At 41.5% G+C, this 24,002-nt stretch overlaps 1 protein-coding gene across 4 annotated transcripts in view; it reads right to left on the reverse strand.

Moving 5' to 3' along the window:
* Positions 1-24,002, reverse strand: part of INPP5A (inositol polyphosphate-5-phosphatase A) — a 234,576-nt gene that overhangs the window by 13,009 nt on the left and 197,565 nt on the right. For all 4 annotated transcript variants that reach the window (XM_033149334.1, XM_033149337.1, XM_033149335.1 and 1 more), the window contains one exon: positions 8,860-8,933. In XM_033149334.1, coding sequence (XP_033005225.1) covers positions 8,860-8,933 — 74 coding nt within the window. The remainder of the gene's footprint in view (positions 1-8,859; positions 8,934-24,002) is intronic.

Raw genomic sequence — 24,002 nt, forward strand, 5'->3', positions numbered from 1 at the left:
GTCACAATAAAAGAGGTGTGTATGTGTGTGCCAGCCAGGCAATTTGGTAGCAAAGGGTAAGGAGGATAAATAGGTCCTGAATCATTGTTTCACATAGGGTTACATACAAAAAAACCCCCAACATGGTAGAATTATTCCAAGTACAGTAGTAGTTTTTATAGGCCTGTATTTGTTATGTTGCAATGAGCCTGCACAATTGACTCTCGCTGCATTAGCTATTTCTAGTAATATGGATGCAATGGAATGTTTCCATTTAGGGAAAAGATGACTTAAGAACTTCCTTTTGCTGCAAGATGGCGGGTTACTTGTCCTTCTTGGTACATAAAATCTGCTCATATCCACACCACACACTCATGAATTGCCTGGGTGACGGTGTCAACCTCAGTGAATGTTAATGTCAATAATACCTTTCCTGGATCCTCTTAGGGCATGTTTAGTTAGTTGTAATGGCCATAAAGGTTGGAACAATAAATACCAACTATAGTATATTTAGCCTGCTTAGAGGAATAACAGAAATTAGTATGGCAATATCTTCAACTTCGGGTCCACAAATGTTGCTGGCCTACAACTCCCATCATCTCTGACTGCTGGCTATGCTGGCTGTGGATGATGGGAGTTGTAGTCCACAGCATCCGAAGCGCTACAGATTCTCCAGTTCTAAGCATACCAACACAGAAAATTAGGTTTACTTAACCCTTTTATGCTAGAAATAAGCACTTTACTAATCTAATATTGTGGCAAAAATGGATGGAGCCACTCTACAAGTCAACTTAACCATTCCTTGGCTGTTCATCATAGCCATTTTTTTAAAAAAAAACCTCTCCACCATTGCATCTGGAGTTATTGTAAGATTTCCTCCTATAGTTGGAGAGTTCTTGCAAAACCTGGACTCTGACAGTCATGACGGGAAGTTTCCACATAGAGAAACAAAGGAGAAGAAAATAAAACAGCAGTTGTTTAGTAACCTCATGCTATCACTGGCAACACGCGGAGACCAGCACCCAGACCAGCACCCAGGTTACGACAGCCCTATTCAGAGACTCATAATGGGCCTTAAATAAACTGGCAAGGAGAGGGGAGCATGCATGAGTGCTCTACATCTGCCCTTTCTTCCCCACTGGTCTTTGCATCTTCAAGGATGACTTGTCTACAGCAAGGAAGCACCCTGTACTTGTGGAGGCCTCTGTGCATTTTGGAACCCTGGTTTTCCTTGGGGGTGCAGTTAAGAGTGCATCTGCATGATGAATGCCTGAACAATGCTACTGAGAAAGGCAAATGTGTCCGTCCGTCCGTCCCCCGATGAGGAAAGAAAGGACATTGCCGTATTTCAGAATGACCTTGCTTTACACTGCTCAGTGCAGTGCAGAGAAAAGAAGAAATGTGACGGAATAAAGCCCAAATTCTTTGGAAGGAGGGGACAATAGGAAAATAAGCCAGTTCTCTCTACAGAATAGGTCTACAGAATATACGTCTGCTAGGAAGCTAGCAAGAAATCCAGACGAAAAATGCCACAGCTATGAATGAAATTTGACCTGTCATTCTTGCTTAGATGTGTCAAAGCAAAGAAATTGTCAGCATGGGGTGGGGGTGTCTGCTGAAGGAAGGGGTTTATGTGGAATTCACAAAGAGAAGAGAAGATATCTAAGACACGAACATATGTCCAACCAGTAAATTACATGACAGCCTAATGCAATGACAAACAAGAATAGGTCACTTTTAAGAGAATGATTAATACACGAGATTACTGTGCATGCACACTTATCTGAAAGCAAACCTTGTAGCTGGGTGTGAACCCCTGGCAAGTCAGCTCCTATCTCTGCCATACAACAGCTACAAGAATAATTATAATAACTAATAGAGAGAGGTGATAAAGTTAACAATTGCCCACCTGTATCATGGCGAACCACAATGTCCTTATTTCGTTTTTCACACCTACCACCTTTCCATAGTGATTACAGTCTACCAAAGGCCTATTTTCAGCTTACCCTGAGCTTGCTGTTTGTTTAATGACAGGGTGTCAGGTGACTGACAGAACATACAGCGTTCAAAAGAATTAGAGTCAGTTTTTCGCCGCTAGTACAGCAGAAAACAAGAGTGTGTTTAAAATGAACAGGCCTCATCATTTGCTATATAAAAGACTCCCCCCCCTTAAAAAAACCCAGAGGTCCACCAGAGGGATGACTTTTCAGGTGTCAGTGCTTACCTATAAATCAGAAGTGGGCTGTGCTGGTCCTTGTGCTGGCAGGCATTCAATTGGGACAGAGACAGGACTTTGCGAATAAACACATCCATCTTCTGTGTCAGTTAATGCCAACTCTTAGTGGCTTGGTTTGCATATACTGCTAAGCCATGGTTTATTAAGCTATGGTTTCTTAAACCATGGCTTAACTGCCCAGCAGCTTAACTATCATTTGTTTACTGCCAACAAACCACAGTCTGCCATTGGTTTATGAAACTTGCTTTGCTTTAATGATGGATTATAGTGTTACATGCAAACCCAGAACTCACCCTTAACCATGGTTGCCCACCCCAACCAAGACGTTTACCAAGCTATAAAGTCATGAGTCAAGAGTAACTAGAAAACATGCCAAACCTTGGAGAAACCTTGTTTGATTGTCTGTGGGACCAACTGCGGTTAACATTTGCTTTGTTAATAAAGTCATGAGTTAAGCAAACCATAGCATATTTAGTGTTATATGTGAAACAGGCCATTGAAAAAGAGAAAATATTCACACAGGTGGTTAAGTACCTCTTGAAGGTCAGAAACATACACACGGCTCCAGTAGACAACATCCAGTAATTAACAACACATCTTTTCACCATTAAGATAACAGTGAAAATATGGCCATGGGAGAATATTTGGGGCATGCTAAGCTTCACTCTCAGTTCATGTGGGTTAATCAATAGATGCCCGATAGACATCTCCTGTGTGTCCTTCTCAACTCAATTCTGTCTGAGAATGTGACCAGGAGTCCTCTCTGCAGAAACCATTTAAAACCATTGTCCTTGAGAGCAGGTGCAGCACTAGAAGGTCTGTTCAGTTCTGTTTGCCTTCCTATGTAGTCTCTCATTTCTTTATAAAGAAGTAGAATCTACCAGGTGAGAGCTGGGAGGGTCCAACAACTTTTGTGTGGCACAAGGGTTAAGACGCACCTCCGATAGAGGCTTCTGTATTTTGCTTTCTTCCACTTTCCCCCTCTGTTGTCCTTCTTTTGTGTGTTTGGTTTGTTTTGTTTTCTCCTTCTAATATGTTTATTTATATTTGCTTGACTCTTATTGTATTGTATATTGAAAAGTTTCAATTTTAAAAAATTGAACAAAAAATGAAGAAGCAGAGTCTAGAGATCCTGGCGAATGGGAATCTCTAGGGTAACCGTGGAAGGACTTGCCAGAAAGATGGCAAATACATGTACGACATGAAAGTAAAGGCTAGCGCTTTAGGGTTGTGAATCCTCTTGTTGCATCCTCAAATGAGGGCAATTTCCACAAGTGACTCTGAACTTCAAAGTACGTAAATCAAATTAAATATAACGCAATTGATTAGAACATACATATGCCTTAACAACGATGGCTTTCTCTTGCCTTCTATATCTTATTTAAGTGCATTGGCAACCTTTAAGAAAGATGCAATTTCATTTGAGAAATATTTCTCAACTTGTGCTCCAATTTTTGGAGTGAAAACCAAGGTTCAAATGATCCAGGAGCAGAATAACATCTGGGCTGGATGTGAAAAATCCTTAGGTAGATGCTAACCTTGATCCACATAGCACCAAGCAGTTGCAGAGTCTCCAACCAACAGTATACCTTCTTGCGATCAAACAGCAACATGCTGGGAAGTTCAGATACTATTTTGCTGGCTTTCCTGATGCAAAAGTGGATGTTAACGGCCACTAGCACAGAGCTTACTTCATGTGCTAATTTAATTACTTGATTGTGTATTAATGACCATGAAGTATAGCCTTAAGAACTGTTGATGAGACAGCTACAAATTACATATAATTTCCAAATTACTGTTGGAAAGTAAAAAACAAGAACTGACTTTTTGTTGTGGTCCCCCCCACAATGAAGCTATAACTTTTTTCAAATTATGTCTCCCAAACCTAAAAAGAGTGAGCACTTTGTACAACATCTCTGGAATTTGAACCACAGCAGTAAGAATGGGTAGAGCCCAAAGTTAAGTTTTTGATGGTCATTGATTAAAAGACAGTTTATAATGTGCTTCACTTTTAAATTCTCCAGGAAGAATAACAACAACAACAAAACCCCTTTTTCCTCTTGAGAGCTAGAAACAGAAGAAAACTTTTAAAAATGTATTTCTTACATGCAGGCCTAGGGACCTGCAATCCCACCCCAGCCCTAAACGAATCCTAGTATTCAAATGCAATGTTCAATAAGAACAAACATCTAGAAATGTACTTCATTTCTGCTCCCTGTTAGATAATGATTCTTGACTAATGTTTTTTCATTGCTAAGAAGGGTTAAAGATGTCAGTAACTATTTCAGCAATCAACAGAACAAGAAAGAAAGCATTAATTTAGGATTCATAGGAGAAACAAACCAGTACAAATATGTAATAATGAATATTACTACTGGGAAGCACAACATATATTCTGTAGCTATGGACACTGTTTTCGGGGGATTTACAGGGGGTGGCGGCTGTTTTCAAAATCAGAGCAAGACTGTTGCGCACGAGTACAGAATTTTTTCTTGTAAGCATAGTGAAGATTCTAAGCAGAAATAGGAAAACAGATGAACTCTACCGTTGCTCTGTGCAGACTCATATCATGAGCTCCTATATAGTACCTGAAAAACACAGACTCCCTCTCTGCCCTGATTTTTGTGGTGTTGGTCATTCTGCTAGTTTTGGAAAATAATAAACATACTTTACACAAAATAATTTGCATGCCACCTTTTGGCCTTAAAAGTGCCCCCGGGAAGTTCTAACAATATATAGTCCAGCATATTTTAAACTTTGAAATGCTGCATATGCAGCAATCGAGCCACATTTTCATTGCAATTGTATACACGTCTACTCAAAAGTAAGCCCTATTGCGCTCAACGTGACTTACTCTGAGCAAAGGAGAGGACTGTAGTCTCAAAACCCTGTTGACTTTGCTGGGGAAAAGCTAAGCATGTGCTAAAGTCTGCTATCAAAACCAGCGGGTTTTAAAGGTGCTTAGATTGTGCTTATTGCATCTGAAGGATTACAGTAAAAATATCTTCTTTAAATTGCCTTAAACGTATAAAACTTGAATCCTAAACGGCGGCTCCCAAACCAAGAAAACGAATGGATATCTTCAAAAGATTGCAAGTTGGTTTTTATGAATTAGTAATGGGGAGGGGGAAGCACCCCAAACCCTCTCGAAACACTACTCTCCTTCCCTCTCCCATTGCTTGCCAAAAGTCTAGGCACGCCATCGTCTTTTTTTATTCAGGTCCCAGCGTATTTACTGCCTCCTGTACCTAAACAAGTCATCTTGACTCTTCTTGTCAGACCACTGGCACTTCATCACAGCAGTGTCATGGCTCTCTGGCTCCAGGACCACCACTAACACGGGAAAGCCAAATTCATCACGAGGGTGTGCAGTGTTCAAAGCTGTCACGCCTGCCCTGACGGATGACTTCTTGAGGGTAAGTGATATGAATTTACAGCTTGTATCGCATTCTTGAAACCAAAACGCAAGTCAGGGAGAATGCAACTTTCTTCAGGGTACATTTTCCGCCGCAAATAAATTCAAGAGCGCTACCATTTCTGGATGGGGTGACTTGAGAGTTCGCCTAGCATTCACCTCTTTCGCTCTGTTGGTTTATATACCTGCGATCATTTTGTAAGCTGCTTTGAGCATATTTAGAAGCGCCTTTACAAACTATATAGTAAGAAATGCTCTGTTTAAAACATGGGGGAAATATAGAAGACTTTTGGAACCAAAGACCCCAAAATGGATATTACTGTTGGAAGCAAATGCAGTTAAAAAAAAAAAAGAATATGAAAGGAAATTGGTTAACATACAATGCATTATTGGTAGAAGAGGACGGCAAAATTAAATTGAGAAAGTATGAGGAAATAAAAGACCAACTTTCTGGTTGGCTGGAATACCACCAAATATATGAAATATTTAAACAAGATAAAAAGATTGGATTCGACAAAGAGCCCTCAAAGCTCGAAATAGAACTACTAAATAAAAAACCAAGATAATTTTGAGAATGTACCATCTCCTCTTTGACTGGGAAGTCAAGGAGGAGGAGGAGAAAACAGCAATGATTAGGTGGGCACAGGATATTGCCCCTCCAATAATGATGACTGAATGGGCGAATCTCTGGAGAATAAATATGAAATTTACAGCGTGTTATAATATCAAGGAGAATATGTTAAAGATGCAGCACAGATGGTAAATCACCTCAAGATTATCTAAGATGTATAAAAATTTAGCGAATATTTGTTGGAGGTGTGGTGGGAATAATGGCGACCTGTACCATATGTGCTGGATGTGTAGGAAGATCAAAGTGTTCTGGGGTTTAATTTATGAAGAGTTGAAAAAAAATGTTTGGAATTACCTTTTTTTTAAAAAAAAAAACACAGAGGCATTTCTATTAAGTATTGTTGGTAAAGACTTCCCAAATAATTTAAGAGAGATATTTCTATACACAACGGCAGCAGCGCAGACCTTGGTGGCAAAGGGGTGGAAGGAAGAAGAAGTCCCGACGTTAACAGACTGGCAGAACAAGCTACAAGAATTTGCCGAAATGGCGCAGTTGACAAATAGTTTGAGAGGTAACTCCAAACAAAACATTATGGAAAAGTGGAATAGATATAAGATGTATGTCTGAAAATACAGTAAGGGTACGCTATCTATGCTAGCATTTGATTGACTTTGGAGAGAGAACGAGTTGGGCAACAGGAGTAAGGGTACATGTTGATATAAGAATGTATTAGAAAATATGTAAAGAAATGTATAGCAAACAGGAGTACAATCATTTGTAACATAAGAATATACACTTGGGATTGACAAGAGGTCTAAATTGATGGCTTATCTAAGATTTTGGAGAATTATCTTTTGTATATATGATGAAAAAGTATAATATAAATTATTGTACACGATGCTATGTAATGTAATATAATAATGTTTATTATTGTAATATATGAAAATTAATAAAATATTGCTAAAAAATAGAAGTGTCTTACAAATGTTTCAAATAAATAATGCCCCTTCCTTAAATACGGTATTAAGGCAAACCCGTTTGCTGCTGAAACCATACTTTATCCATCTTTAATGGCCAATGGAGGCGATTACAATGTGTTAAGAAGCAACTCAGTCATTGACACAGTCTCTTTTCAGTTTAGTATTTCATTTACTTAGCTGGCAAAAGGATGTAAACTGACAAGGAACCAAAATACTCCTTGCTTTGAAGCCTACTGAATTTGATGGGTCATATTTCCAGGTAAGGGGTTAAGATTGCTGTCTCGATTCCTGCTCAGACCACCACAACAGAGGCTCTTATCTGAGAGGAAGGACAAGAGCTTCCTCATCCAGAGCAGCTGTATCTTGGGGGGAGGGAATTACCGACCTCTTTCAGCCTCTGTTCTCCTGACTTAACCCACCTCATGCCATCCTCCAGTTCCCCCTCCTTGTCCATCTCAGTCTGGTACTCTATGCCTGAGCCTGGCGACGTCTCAGGACTCATGACAACTGCAGTCTTAATCTATTGTGTGGATTTGCCTTATGTAAGAAATGGATTTCAGTCGCATTTCTTTCTTCTTGCCGGTGAAGGAAAGCCCTCAGAACATGGGTAGGCAACCTAAGGCTCAGGTGCTGGATGTGGCCCAATCGCCTTCTCAATCCAGCCCGCGGATGGTCCAGGAATCAGCATATTTTTACATGAGTAGAATGTGTGCATTTATTTAAAATGCATCTCTGGGTTATTTGTGGGGCATAGGAATTCATTCATACATTTTTTTCAAAATATAGTCCGGCCCATCACATGGTCTGAGGTACGATGGACCGGCCCACAGCTGAAAAAGGTTGCTGACCCCTGCCTTAGAACATGGTGGCTTTTCCATGAACTTACAGAGCACTCGCCCTCCTCTGCATCCCAGCTTGATTCTCTCGCTATAGTTTGTTACGTAATCACTGTTTTACGGACTGTCCCCTGTTCATGATTTATTCCTTTTTATATAGTTTGGACAGAGCCCTCTCACCCCATAATGTGAACAAACTCCGCACACTCTTGCCTTCAATTCCCAAAAAAGCTTATGGTGACAAAGATGCCTCTATGTGACGGATTAATCTGAACATTGTTACTTTTATAATCTTAAAGAACTACCAGTCTATTGCTACTTAAACTGAAACTGAAGTAAGATTATAATCCTAACATTAAATCTTCTGTTAATGTGCAATTGGCACTGAATTCTCATTAGGCAAGAGTAATTACACCAACCACATTCACTTCATTGTAAGAGTTCCACAGTTCACTCTTCAAGATTTGTGCAATATAGGTTATTTTTGCTTTCATCATTTCCCCCCCTTTTAGGCAGGTATCATAGTAGAAGCCTTTATTTCAGGGGGGAATCACATGCCTGTAGTTCTATAACAGCTGAACATAAACATGAGAAAATCCATGCTGATAAGCAAATTTAAAGAAAGGAGAGCTATAAGACTTTTAGGCAATTAACAGTATCCATATAAAACATTCTGGCCTTAATCCAGAGAAAACTGAAACTACAGGACAGGATACAGTTTCCTTTGCATTCCCAACAACACACTTTACAATGAATGGCATTCTAGTACTCACTTACCAGATTTCCAAGTGTGCTTAGAGTTAGGATGTTAATTAAATAAACCACTTGAATACATATCTTACCTGGGAGGAAATGAAATGTCCAGTTCATATAATTTGTCTTTAAAGACTGACAGCTCTTTGTCAAATTCCAAAAGCTAATGGGGGAAAAACAAACCAGAATTAAAACAAATAAACAAATAAACCCTTGTTTTCTTCAAAAAATGTAATTGTTGAGTACATTTTAAGCTGCAATACTTAGGTTTCAAGCTATTGTTAATGTTTTGCTTTATGATGCTGTTTTGTGATTTTATTATTTTATTGTACATTGATTTGGGGAATTGTCATGAAAAACGTAAATTTTAAAACCAAATAAATGAAGAAAGGAAAACATGATGCTGGATTAAAAGTATTGTGAACAGGTCCATTTATTATTATTATTATTATTATTATTATTATTATTATTATTATTATTATTATTACGCTGAGAAAAAGAAACAGCAATGAGCATTAAAAACACACAATATGAATTTCTTATGAATACTCAGAAAGTGTTCAACTTTGCTATTATACCAGGGGACTTTGCTCCTTTCAAAGATTAGCTCAGAATTGTTAAAGAAGCACTAGTTTTACTTTTTCGGAGGTAAAACTAATTAGCTGTTCAGAATATTAATATATAGCAAATTAAGATGCTAACCAACCAACAAAATATGCTCATATGGTGGTAATATTAGCTGCTGTACTCTTCTGCCTAGAAAAGAAGTTACCGGTATATAAAAACATAAAAACAAGAACCCAAACTGTCACCTTAAAATTTACCTGCAAAAAAACAAAACAAAATAAAACCAAACCACAAGGATATGCAGAACAGCGCCATTTGACCACAAAAGCAAGCAATATTCCTATTCAGCTATTCTGAGACAGTCACAATATTATTTATGTATCACTTGATACAACACATGATTATTTATAGAGTTGTGTTCCTAGGCAGCAGCAATGAAGACACAATACCAGAGACAGATATTAAGCCAGCTTTAATGTACCGAAAGAAGCATATGAACCCCCCGGACAAAGTTGTTTCCCTCCAGATTGCCACAAAGAAAGGAAGTGTGTAGCTTAACATTGTGCTCCGAAGCCAAAAAACAAACTACCTCCTAATAAAAGCACAATACTAGTAGTCTATATTTCAAGACAAGAACTATCCTGATGGGCATTAAAAAAAAAAAAAAACTTCATCCGAGAACCAAGACCAGCGTCGAGTCCGACATGCAAATGAACCTATAGTGCTACCGATCCATTGCTGTAAATGCCACTTTCGGTTTTGACAAGCATGCCATCAAAAATAGCTCTCCTTATAGAGCCTGTGTGTTTACTCCCTGTTCATTAATCATGTCCCAACTCACAGCTGTGCTGATACCATTGTATGAATGGCAGAGGTTCCGAATGAAATTAGATTGTGTTCTTCTTTCCCCTCCGCTCTGTCATAAATCATTCCTGAAATGTGCAATTAGCAGCTACTTGTACACATTAATTATCTGTGTGAAAAGCAGATACCTGAACCACCTGCACAACTGATTAGCTACCCTCCCTGTGGCCCACCCATTTTGTCTACAATCTCTGCAGCGCCACGAACCACCTAACGAGATGGATTTTTGTCGGAGTACGAATATGCACCCACAGGAACATGAAATGCCACTCCTTCCTTCCTTGCATAACTCATGCCAAGGAGAACAAAACAGAGAAATTTACACACACACACACCCACACACACACACACCCACACCCACCCACCCACCCACCCCTTATTGCAAATGTGTGCAAATTATGAGAATTTTAAGGCAAGCAATCTACATCCAAAAGCAGTGTAAGAGTTGTCTAGTCCCTGAGGCGCCATAAAGGCCACGTGGACTTTGATCATGGGACTTTGGAATAAAACAAACAAGTCACTCTAGAAGATGACCACACATTGGTCTGGTTTACATGCACCAGCTCATGGATTAGCATGAAGACACGAGCCTCAAGATCCTGAGAAGGAGATTGCAACTGCTTTACTCCTCCTCACACACAATTTCGTGTGTTGTTTGAACCTTGGTTCATGGCTTAGTTCAGGCTTCCTCAACCTCAGCCCTCCAGATGTTTTGAGACTACAATTCCCAGCATCCCTGACCACTGGTCCTGCTGGCTAGGGATAATGGGAGTTGTAGGCCAAAACATCTGGAGGGCCGAGGTTGAGGAAGCCTGGCTTAGTTCTCCCCAGACTAGCCTCAAGCCGATACCAAGGTTTGTTCTTAGTGTACAGCTCTTGGTTACTCTGGAAACAGCTCAGACATGCCATGCCTTAGGGTGGCTCAGCAGCAAAATGACTGGGGGGGCGCAAAGCAGCCCCAATGGTAAATCCACTACAACTCTCCGGCACAATTTTGTTTAGGCAAGAATTAAGATTGCCGGAAAAAATATCAACAACCTCAGATATGCTGATGATACAACCTTGATGGCAGAAAGTGAGGAGAAATTAAAGAACCTTTTAATGAGGGTGAAAGAGGAGAGCGCAAAATATGGTCTGAAGCTCAACATCAAAAAAACTAAGATCATGGCCACTGGTCCCATCACCTCCTGGCAAATAGAAGGGGAAGAAATGGAGGCAGTGAGAGATTTCACTTTCTTGGGCTCCATGATCATTGCAGATGGTGACAGCAGTCACGAAATTAGAAGATGCTTGCTTCTTGGGAGAAAAGCAATGACAAACCTAGACAGCATCTTAAAAAGCAAAGACATCACCTTGCCGACAAAGGTCCGTATAGTTAAAGCCATGGTTTTCCATGTATGGAAGTGAGAGCTGGACCATAAAGAAGGCTGATCGCCGAAGAATTGATGCTTTTGAATTATGGTGGTGGAGGAGACTCTTGAGAGTCCCATGGACTGCAAGAAGATCAAACCTATCCATTCTTAAAGAAATCAGCCCTGAGTGCTCACTAGAAGGACAGATCCTGAAGTTGAGGCTCCAGTACTTTGGCCACCTCATGAGAAGAGAAGACTCCCTAGAAAAGACCCTGATGATGGGAAAGATGGAGGGCACAAGGAGAAGGGGACGACAGAGGATGAGATGGTTGGACAGTGTTCTCGAAGCTACTAACATGAGTTTGGCCAAACTGTGAGAGGCAGTGAAAGATAGGCGTGCCAGGCGTGCTCTGGTCCATGGGGTCACGAAGAGTCGGACAGGACTGAACGACTGAACAACAACTCTGATATGTAGAATGCTTACTCTCTTTTCAGCTCATCACTGATTTTAATGATTATGTGAATGTTCTAAATAGCTGATAATTTTGTTTTATTCCTTTCATAGACTGCTTTGAGGGTTTCTTTCTTTCTTACAATTGAGCAATATATAAATTGCGTGAAATAAATAATGTCCACGTTTGGACTTAGTGTGATGTGCAAACCTGGCCATTATAAGAGTTGGGGTGAGCTGTGGGGACTGGACTCTACCTCCCCACTCCGGCTCAAATTTCTCCCAACAACCTTAACCAGTGTTTCCACTTAACTAAGGTTTGAAACAAGCTCCCCTTGTTTCCCTCATTAGCTTTAACCATGGTTAATGTTAGTGCTGCTGTACAGTGGTACCTCAGGTTACAAACGCTTTGAGTTACAAACTCCTCTAACCGGAAGTAGTACCTCGGGTTGGGAACTTTGCCCCAGGATGAGAACGGAAATCGTGCACCAGCGGTGCGGTGGCAGCGGAAGGCCCCATTAGCGAAAGCGTGCCTCAGCTTAAGAATGGTTTCGTGTTAAGAACGGACCTCTGGAATGAATTAGGTTTGTAACCCAAGGTACCACTGTAGTACAAAACTGTAGTTAAGGCTGGCAGTGCAGGGAGACTCTTGGGAGAGGAGAGGCGCTGGAGACGAGAGAGCATGCAGTCCCATCAGAGCAGCAGAACCAACAGTAGCCAGAAGTCTTAGGTCTGCACCAAGTCCTCTGATTTCACAGCTCTTTCTTTGCATATGATACTTATTCTGCAAGTGTTGATTTGTGAATCATTCAACCATAGTACAGTAGATGACAAGGTGCTACTCAATACACAAATGCCTTGAGCTGATAGACAAAGCCCTGCAGATACTGCCTTGTTTTTGCCCAACAGTTTGCGAACACTGCACAAGCCCAATGGGTGCATTTCAACAGAACACTGGATTTTGTCCCATAATATTCAGTTCATCTATTGAACTGGTGAAGTGCCAACATGTTGCTTACATATTCACATGAATGTTGTAATATGACTAATCAATAGCGTCTATTAGCAGTTGTTTGCTACTACATTCAATGCATCTTTTGTTAATGGAAATGAAGAGTAAAATCCTGTTTGTGTCTACTCAGACGTAAGTTCACTGGGTTCAATGAGACAAGTGGGTATAGGACTACAGCCTCATGGAAGTATGGTGCAAAACTGCCTTTCAATACAATTATGATGGAGAAGAAAAACAAAAAACTAGGCCGCAGTCCTAACCCCACGTACCTGGGAGTAAACCCCATTCAATTCTTTGGAACTCCTGAGCAGACGTGGCTTAGTGTATGTTTACAAACTGACGGTTTTGTAGCATTTCTGTGAGGAAAAAAATTATCTAAGAAGGCGAAGACAAAAGAACATTTTGAGAAAGGAGGGCTGCTTGTAAAATATAAAAATGCAAAAGACAGAATAAGCAAACAATGCTTCATAGAACACAATGGTAAAGAATACTCATTGAGAATTCCAGAGGCCGGGGGGGGGGGGGGAGAGCTAAATAGCTGCATTGTCTTCCGAGATGAATTCAAAATATCTACAGTGTGTACATCCAGTTTGCTTTGTTATGACAATATTCAGGATCTGACAGAAAGGCCAGGGCCTATATAAGGGTTAACGGTGGTTCAGACACTTAGCTCCCAGCACTTTCCCCAGTAACAGCCGCAGACATTTCTGACATTTTTATGTACTGTGGGTGGTTGCTTGCTTAGTTATGTGCTGTGTATTGCAGAGGAGCTATTGATATTGTTGTGACACAGATGACAGATAACAGGAACACAATTGTGCTGGCAGCCTCCTGCAGCCTCTCCCAACTCTTTAAGGAGCGGGGACATCCTTACAGCTGCAATGCTGCTTACAAAAGCCCAAGCGCCAGCTGCTGGAGGGACACGATAGGCATTCTTACTGTTATTATTTTGGGCAGTTCTAGTACAGAGAAAGGAAAGCTCAGGCTCAGAGGCCAAAGTCTACCTGTCTGCCTCTTAGGACTCTCACTGAGCTGCTCTTCCTGCTCAGCCACACACCCCTCTCCAAATGTCAGCCGAGCGTGCGGTGGTGGTGACAAATTAAAATGTCATGTCTCGGATAGTTAGGAAAGGGATCAAACATAAAATGAACAGCATCGTGAGGCTGTATGAAATTTATGCCGCTGCCATATTTGAAGTACTGCATATACTCCTTCTTGCCACAATGCCTGTTCTCAGTAAGCCAGGAGTCATCTGTACTTTAGAACTCAAGGACCGCTTCTCCCCATATGAACCGGCTCGGACCCTGCAACCATCACCCTAGGCCTTTCTTCGTAGGTCATCTCCATGAGAGGTCCAGGAGGTGGCAACATGAGAACGGGCCTTTTGTGCAGTGGCTCCCCACTTGCAGAAAGCTCTTCCTAGAGAGGTTTGGCTGGTGCCGTCGTTACATATCTTTAGGCGCCAGGCAAAAACATTCCTCTTCTCTCAGGTCTTTGGCTAATTAAACAATCTATGGCCTTTTAAACTGTGTGTGTGTGTGTTGTTTTTGTTTGTTGCTGTGTTATGTATTTTTGTGTTTTTTTATATTCACTGTGTCGAAGCATATTTTTTATGAGGGAAGGCTGAATTATTTTGAGTGCTTTAACTCGGGGAGGGGGGGAGAGACAATTCAAAGCACAACCCTATGCATGTCTACTCACAAGCAACACCAACTGTGTTCAAGGAAAGTGTGCATTTAGTTGGGGGGGGGGAATGTCCCCCCCCTACAAACACTAAGAACTATAAATTATTTAGCAGGTTATGTGTTTAATAATTTGGTTGATCTTTTTCTCTTATCGCTCACGTCAGAGGTTTATATATATTAAAAAAAAAACTTACGGACACTGTGGGGAAAGTTACATTTTCCTCCCACTCATGAGATTTGAGAAATGAGCCACCCTGAGGAATTGATTGGCAGTAGAAAAAAAAGAAAAGAAAGAAGACTTTCTTGCACAATGCCTAATTCATTTATGGAATTCACTGCCACAAGTTTCGGTGACGACGACCACCGGCTTAGATGATTTCAAAAGGGGATTAGACAAGTTTGCGGAGAACAAATCTCTCAATGGCTATCAGCTGTGATGGCTATAGGGTAACCTCATTCAGAAAGAGTATCCCTCTGAATAACTTTTTCTTGGGGGGGAGGGGGCAATATAGGAGGGCTGGTGCCTTCCTGTTCTGCTCATGGGGGCCTTCTTGAAATGTCTGGCAAGGATTCTGGAGTAGATGGAAGCCTGGTCTGATCAAGCAGGATCTGACCCTGGAATCAATTCCTTTTTTTTTTATCAGAATTTATTGACATTTTCACAAAATAACACAAACCCAACCCACACCTACAAATATCAAAACAAATACAAATACACATAATGTCAGGATTCTTCTTCTTATCTGTATACCTTATTAAAAAAAAAAATTCTAGTTCCAAATCTTGACGTTTGACTTCCCCCGCCTATACACCTTCGGTTTTAAAACAATACACTATTTCCTTAACAACTTTTCTCTATGAAAATTTAACTTTACTTAAAAAAGAAAAAACACCTTTGTCTTATTCTTTGCATTATAACCTAAAACTTAACCAAATATTCTTACAGCTAAACTTATTTCTTCTATCATTTATCATGCTGCTTTTAACTTAAACTCAATATCTCCTTACTTATTTAACATAGACTTGTAATTAACAAACTTCACACTCCGATTTCGGATACCATGGCAGACCATCTATATTATACATTAATTAGTTCAACCCACTCCCCTTCTGTCCATTATCTTCTCCTGTCCTTCACCAGAACCAGATCTCCAATTATATTCTTCTAAATATCCACAGATCCAGGTTGCAACCACAACAAACCCTGCATCGAGCTCCAAGATGTTCGTCCTCTCCATTCTGAGTTTCTCCGTGCCTTTGTGCCATGCTTCTTCTTCTTGTAGAAATCTTAATTCTATGTCCCTCGACCCCGAGCTGCCACCTCGGAGTCTGGATATTAAAAATCTTTCCGTTCCAGGGCTACTGCCACCCCCTGAAATCGGTCCCTGTTCCATTCGGATTTGCTCAGCCATCTCCAACCATCGTTCCAACACATCTTCCAACTCTTTGCAGAAGTCTGTTTCCATTGAATAAAACTTTCGAAAAGCCTCCTCTGTGGAAAACAAATTCTTTCCATTTATAATCGCACTCAAGGCTCTTAGTTTTCGATCAAGCAGTTCCAGTTGAAAGACAGTAAGTTTTTCCTCCTCCTCCCAATCCTTCAATGCCAACGTAAGCGCAAAGTCCAACATCTTCGGGGGGGAGGTGGGTATCAAGTTACGTTTCCTGTCTTTTCCTTCCTTTGTCTCAATTTTTTCCTACGCAAGTCCAAATCGCCGCCATTTCTTCCGATCCCGGAGTATAAAGACCAAAACTTCAAATGGAGATATTTTTTCCTCCGTTAACCCCCAAAAGGAGATCTCAACAGACTCAGTTCTCAAATTCCAAATGCTTTCTATTGATTGTTGTAGCAGCAGTCACTTAAAGAGTTAATTTCTTTCACCACCCGAAGGGAGAGAGGCGGGCTGCCTTTCTTCTTAATCCCAGAGCTTTCCCGGAATACAAAGAGTCAGTTAATTACTCACAGCTTCTGGTTTCTTAGCAACTCCTTAATGACAGGTAGAACAGAGACGCTCATCACGGACTTTGCCGCCGCATGTAAACATCCCGGTTGGGGCATTTCCCCTAAAGCCCGGCTCCGTGGTCCCTTCACCCCCACTCCCCCTTTACAGGGGGAGCGGGGGAAGGGTTCGGAGCACAACGGGCACAGCCGGGGAGCCCAGGGCACGGGACGCTCTTCCCGTGCCCCCACCGAAGCCCCGCTATGCGGCTGCAGGGCTCCTAACCCCCGGAATGAACTGGGTGCTTCGCAGCCGAAGCAACCCAGGACCGTCCATAATGGCGCCAGCCGCCGGAAGTCCCTGACCCTGGAATCAATTCCACCCCTTGAATCCTTGCAACCAGAGCATTAGGCTGCTATTATTAATGTACAGGTACCGTAAAACCATTTTTAAAAGCCAGCCATGTGTTATGTTGTAACAGGGAGGTGGGGTGGGGAGCTGCTTTATCTCACCACAAATAGCAATTCTGAGCACAGGAATATAAGTTCATACATCACACACCACTTGGCCCTGGACTCTGCAATATTTTCCTCGCAGAAATCGCAAATGGCTCGCAGGTGAAAATCAATATATTGTTCTGTTTAGTTTACTCTTCGTAACGCGATTCCTGAGAAACAGCCCTTTCAAGCGTAATAAGGAGGCGGCGGCACTGGGACAACTTAAGCGAATACATTGCAAATTTAATGATGTAGCCCCCATGTAATGCAGGAAACAGGAAGCAGGGTACACACATTCTAATACAGGGGTCAGCAACCTAAGGCCCATGGGATGGAAGCGGCCCGCAGAGGTTGCTTGACCAGCCCCCGAACTGAGCTGCCTGCTCATACGCTGCGCAAAACCGTTGCTGCGCAGTGCAGCACCAGAAACCGCGTCTGTGCATGCGCAGATGCTGGAAATCACGGCCGCACACATGCGATCCGGCCCACGGAGGAGTCTCCGCAGGACCGATCCGGCCCAGGCAAGATAAACCTTGCTGACCCCTGTTCTAATACATATTAAGCCTATGGACTGTGACAGACTAAGGCACATTCAAAGTTGATCCACAGAAATCAATAAAGAGTTAGCTATGAGTAAATTAAGTTCATTAATTTTAGTGGGTCTACTCTTAGTATAGATTAATTGGATACAGCCCTACAAGTGTAGGTTTCAAGGTCAGTGGTCTTAATTCTATGACGTGGTAGGATGGTACATTAGTGTATGGAATTGTGCATCCTGTTGCACCCAGTGCCAAGGTATAACTTTGCAACTACTGTACAGACAGCAACGGCGGTTAGTGTAGTATCCTCAATGCCTCCGAAGGATGGATATACTGCATGGGACGAATCATCGATGGCTGTCTGGTTGTCAGTAGCATGCATTATTTCCTTGGAACAAGACCTTTATGTGAATTTGGAAACACAGATTGACTTGTGGGAGTCGTCTTTAAAACCTAAAGGAGGAGATATAAAGCTTCTCTACAAAGGGTGCCTCAGGTTCCACTGGAGCAATGGACTTGTAGTTGTTATTTTATGTTCCATGATTACCAGTGGTCCTTGGTGCACTGCTTACAGGTGGCTTCCAAGGCCATGATGACAACAGGAGAAAAGCATGTACAGACAGATGTTTCCACAACACGTTGAAGAAGCAACCCACTTCTCAGTTTTAAACAGAAAAAACCAGCTTGTCTCTTTAGAAGCTACAAGGAAAACTTAAAAGAAACAACAGCCCTTGGCTGCTTGAAGATTTCTCTGTCATACATGCACACAGCTTCACCCGATCATGGCCATTAAAGAAAAACTCAGCAGTTGAATTTTAATCTCTCTGCACGGTAAGAAAACATGGTGGCTCATAAAAAACAAGCATACCAAAACAGCAGCTCTTTGCACAATAAAGGTTAAAGACTCATGGGCCAAGAGCCCAATGGTTCTTGGTAGTATGGAGTCACACCAGCTAGTCGTTCCTTCATCACCTGTCACTCCAACAAGCTACAACTATCTTAGGGATGGAACGTGGGCTGCTTGAAAGTCTTTCTACTCTTATGAACCAAGGACAAGCTATGGGTCTACTGGAGTATTTGCCTAGAATATAAATGTACACAATGATTACATTTGCATTTGAAATTAACAATCTGACATTTAAAATAGCTGAAGAAAGAACACAGTCTGAATAGTTAAATAAGATGTGTAAATATTGCTTGCTTAGGCTCAAAGCAAAATAGCTACCCTGAAAGTGGGAGGCAGGGGGCGGAATCACTGTCCATAGGGATGCTAGTATAAGCTGCCTTGGCTAAAATCACAGAAGTATGAACCTTTTATAAGGGGGCAACTTAATTCAGTCATTGGAGTAGAACAACAGCAATTACTCATCAAGACCTACAGACCAAAGTCAGAGCATTGTTAGATCAGGAGGTGATATTAGCAGCATTTATCAAATCTATCTGCAGCAACCACCAGAGAATTCACAGCTGCGGAAGGGAAATGAAGTTTCAGGAAGAACAAAAACACACAACACCACAACTACAAGAGAAGATCTGACAAAAAGTAGTCATAGAGATTTAAAGCACTGGAACATGGACCAAAGAATTTCCTTTTTGTCATTCTTGTGTGATTCAAAGATATTAGTGAATGTGTATTTCTAGTACATATCTAGTACATTCTAGTGCCAGTATTTCATTGCCCCTACTCTAATGGATTTGCTATGCATTCAAATAACCACAGTATGTCAGACATTATCTTCAACACGAAGGAAGGGAGGAACAACCTGAAGTTTATTCTAAGTCCAGTAGTCAGTGTTATATCTACACCATACCCCATACATCGTACTCCTACTGGTGCCTTGTGACACCATCCAAGCAGATGACAACTAGCATCACTAAAGGAAAACCTGAGCAGGGTAAGCTGTGTTTAGAAAGGAGCTCCAAGGCATCCATTATGAGTTGCAGGGGGCATTAAAAAAAAAATCCCATCTCCTTGTCTCTCAAAATTCTTTTCTATACAGTCCATTCTGTATTTGGATCCTATGGACTCACTACAGAAAATTATTTGATACAATACAGAAGTTCAATCTACGTTCTTCTCAAATCCTCCTCTATGTCCTCTCAACCCTCCACTTTTGCGTCCTCGCTGCAAACTAGCTAAGGTAGGGCTCACAGACGGACTGACCAAGCCTGTTCTTACTTCCTAAACTAAAGATAAATTGAGTGTTTGAAAACAAAACTACAGGAAGGAGGGGGGGGAACCAGTCAATTCTGAAGTTGTGGAAACAAGAAGTCTCAAAATTCCTGTATTGCAGGCAGTTGGACTACTACATGATCCTCGGGATCCCTTCCAATTCCATGAGTTTATGACAAAAATTAAGATGCAGAAGCATCCCAAGTTAAATCTTCCACTTTATGATAAGGAAGAATTGACCACCTACTTTTACCTGTGCTTCCACTGAACTGCATGGAGGTTCAGGCCCTTGAGATATGCTCTGCGCTGTGGCTTAGTCCCTGAACGCGGCTGTCAGTTTGGTCACTGGGTTTAGTTATTTATTTATATTTTTCAAATGAAAGCAAAAGCAAAACGTTACAGAGCTAGGCAAGTGCCTCCATATTAGCTTGTATGAAAGAGTTAGTCAGTACTATAAAATACACCTGGGAAGTCGGGGAAAGGAGACTTGCATTCTACAGGGGACACCAAACTATCAGAGATTCCTCCAGCAGTGGGAGAAGTTCCAGGAACACAGGAAGCCTTATACCGAGTCAGACCATTGGACTGTACCACTCAGTATTTATCTGCACCTAGGGTGAGGAACCTGTAGCTCTCCAGATGTTGTTGGGCTCCAATTGCCAGCAGCCTCAACCACCATGATTAATGGTCAGAGATGATGGGAGCTGTAGCCCAGCAACATCTGCAGGAATAGAGATTCCTCCCTCCTTAGCCTACACTGACTGGTAGCAGATTTTCAGCATTCCAGACAAGGACCATTCCTAGATCTTACCAGGAGATGCTGGTGATCAGACATGGCTTCTGTTGCATGGCACTGAGCTACAGCAATTCTATGAAGGAGGACCCACATTCCTTCATCTGCCCTCTCTTCATGAGATTCAAACCCACAGTCTCACCTTTACCAGCATGGCACTCTGACCTGTTGAGCTATTGGCCGAGTAAGGTAGCTTAGTCCTCCATTCCAACTCTCTGCATTATGTGAGTTCCAAAATAATCCAGGGACTCATCTATGCATGTTTTCCCTGGATTCAAGATTGTATAACAAGAGTGGCCACAGTGCTATAGTCCACAACACTTCCTGCCATAGACAGAAAGCAGAATTCCACTGGAAAAAAATGCTGGTTCCAAGCACTGCATTCCTCTTTAAATTGTTTGCTATAGTCTCCTCGCAGAACGGTTCTCATTTTAAGGAGACCAACACACTGATCGTTCTAATATCCCTTTGCATTTTACCACCCATTCACCCTTTCCCCCCAAATCCTAGGCAACTGTGATGCTGAGCTATCAGTTCCTTTCCCTCATCTTAATTTACCCCTTATACATCATATTCAAGATTTTATCTGGACAGGGGCTGGATGGTGTAGTGGATAAACCTCTGCCTTTTCACCTCTGGGATCAGGGTTCAAGTCAAACCCTGATGAAATGCGTTTGATCGCCCTAATCTAGTTCTTAGTGGGCAGTATTCCCATTATCTTTAAAAGGGTCAGAGCCAAGGCCATTGGGAAGAGTGCATTGTGCTATATCTTGTCTATTGATTAATACATTTTCAGTGATGCCATTTCCTTAACCTTCATGTGCACCCATTCACACACACGCTTATCAAAGCTTCGTAAAAGGTCTTTTGCTGATTGGAAACCTCTATCTTATCTCCTCTCTCATCTGTTCTTCTTGGGATTTACTTTGAAGCATTAAAAAAAAAATCAGATTTCTGCCACTTGTTTTCCTCCCCTTTAAAAATTCTTGCTAGATTCTTTTAAAAAAGAAAGAAAGAATTCTGGTATTCAGAATTTTGGAAAGGCATATGCACACTTTGTAAACAGAAGTGCTTTGCACCTTATTATAGATAACTTTTCTTCTATATATGAATTTATTAAACAAAGTTCCATAATCAAAGGGCAGTTGGAAGTGTTCCCTTTAATGAAGTCCAGCTGTTAATCAGTATATATGCTTCAGGGGAAAATCTCTTTTATGAAATGTATCAAAATATTTTGGATCTGCTAGAAAATGTCACGTGATATATATGAATCCAGTCTTTTGTTTGGGATTAAGTCAACCAAAGCGGGAAGCTTGTAAATATATGAATGCAAGTTTATTCTAAATTCAGCCCTCCACATATAATAATATTATTTCATCCAACCAGCAACATACATGTATACTGGCTCGCTAAAAATGAACTCAGCTCAGTTTCCAGCAATAATTATAAATGCCTTCAAAGTAGTATGTGAAATTCAGCCCTTCTAGCTCCACCTTTACAATCCTTTCTGTCCGAACCTTTCTCTCAGGTCATCCTGTGACACCACAGCAACCCCAGGGTGGGGTTCAATCCTCTTTATTTTTATGACTCCTGCATCTTCTTTGGTGCCAACAGACAAATTTTTTCCAAGCAAATTTCAAAGAGTCACACTCTAAACAGAAGGGCAATCTGAACTGATAGGTGTACCACATGAATCAGGAGACAGAGGCGTAGATACAGCAAATGCTAAGAAAACTAATGACGAGAATAATGCTCAACGATCAGAAGCATACTCTTCTCTTGAATGATCGGCAAGCAAATCAAACACCATGTTCCAGATATGGTCAACAGTTAAAGCCAAAGATTAGAAAGGATTATGGGCCAATATGAGAAAGTCAGTCAAACTGTCAGACATACTTTCAGATAGGAAATAAGGAGAATTTAATATGAGGAATAAGCCATGACTACTTCATTCTCTCAGGCTACTAGAGGAGGTGATGAAACTACTGGAAGGAGGAATAAATGTCCCTTGTGCAGCGCTTCTCAGTTGGTTGTTAGGTGCTTGGGAACCACAGAGCAATGGGGCACTGCAGGCACTGCCAAGTGGCGGGGCCTGCTGCAACATACCTCCCCTTCACACTCTCCCCTTGTTACTAAGTGAATTTCTAATCAGGTGTTCTGGGTCAAATTTCAATCCACCCCACCTGTCCCTCTGAGGTCCGTCTGTTATTTCAATTCCCTTTTATTAATAATCTGGGAATCTCTTAGTAACGGGAGTTTTCCTGTCCAGCGGCCGTGGCCAGTTATATCCTCTGCTCTGGGCTTCAGGGGTTAAACTCTTCTTTGCCTACAGTTCGGGGTCTCTCTTTCATTAGATCCCTCACTATATCAGTTAGCTAAGCCCTCTTAGCAACTCTGTGGCAATACCAGGGTTTCCACCCGCTAGCCCCGCCTAAGGGAACTCCAAGACACAAACTATCACCCTGCAGGTCAGTTTTGTCCTTTCCCTGAGTTCACCTCCTCATGAGCATACATAGCTCGCTGGACCAAATGAACGATGATATTTTCTTAGCTCAACAATAAGAAGTCTTTATTCCTTTCAGAACATAACGGTTTCAGTAATGGTTTATAAGCTTAGTTTCATAACAGGGTAAACTCTTTCTTTCAGCATCATATACACATCTTCAACGTATCCTAACCTATCCTAAACTACCCACCACTATCCTGGCCCCACGCCCTCCTTCTTCCAGTCACCACACCTCCCACTCTAACGGCTGCTCCCTCCTTTTTAAAGAGCGGAATGTCCCGTCTCCCATGAGATACCTGCCACTCAAACTGGGGTGCCCATTAACTCAGAAAACACCGTGGGTTTCTGAAAATCCCTTAACTTAGATCCCTTTTGGCGAAGGTCTGTCTTTAACTGCCTGGCGCTTGATGCCAAATGTAGGACAGGTGGGCATGGCTTGCCCAAAACTTGGCCTACTGTGCTAAATGGGGAAGCCTGACAAGGCAGATTACGCTTACAAGCTGGAGGTTCCTCACCCCTGTTGTAAATCCACGCCAGTTGCAGAATGCACTGTACTTCTTCATTTGCTTATTTTTCCTGGGCTAAATACGTGAATCATGTCATGCCCAGTGAAATAACACTTGACTCATATTTTGAAGGTTAATCTTAAATCTGGATCGGATCCCTTCAGTTCTGCTTTGCAATTGTTCCAATATTTTAACATATCTTTGGTTACACCCTGGTTGAATTTCAGCAGGACTTTGGAATGCATTTTGCACATGTGGGCATGTCCAGTTTTACTAAAAAGCTGCACAATTGCCCTAATGCGCAGTTTCACAGACAAAAATCATAAAACAAAAATTGGTTTGTGTGA

Source organism: Lacerta agilis, chromosome 5, assembly GCF_009819535.1.
Source record: "Lacerta agilis isolate rLacAgi1 chromosome 5, rLacAgi1.pri, whole genome shotgun sequence".
Classification (NCBI taxonomy): Eukaryota; Metazoa; Chordata; class Lepidosauria; order Squamata; family Lacertidae; genus Lacerta; species Lacerta agilis.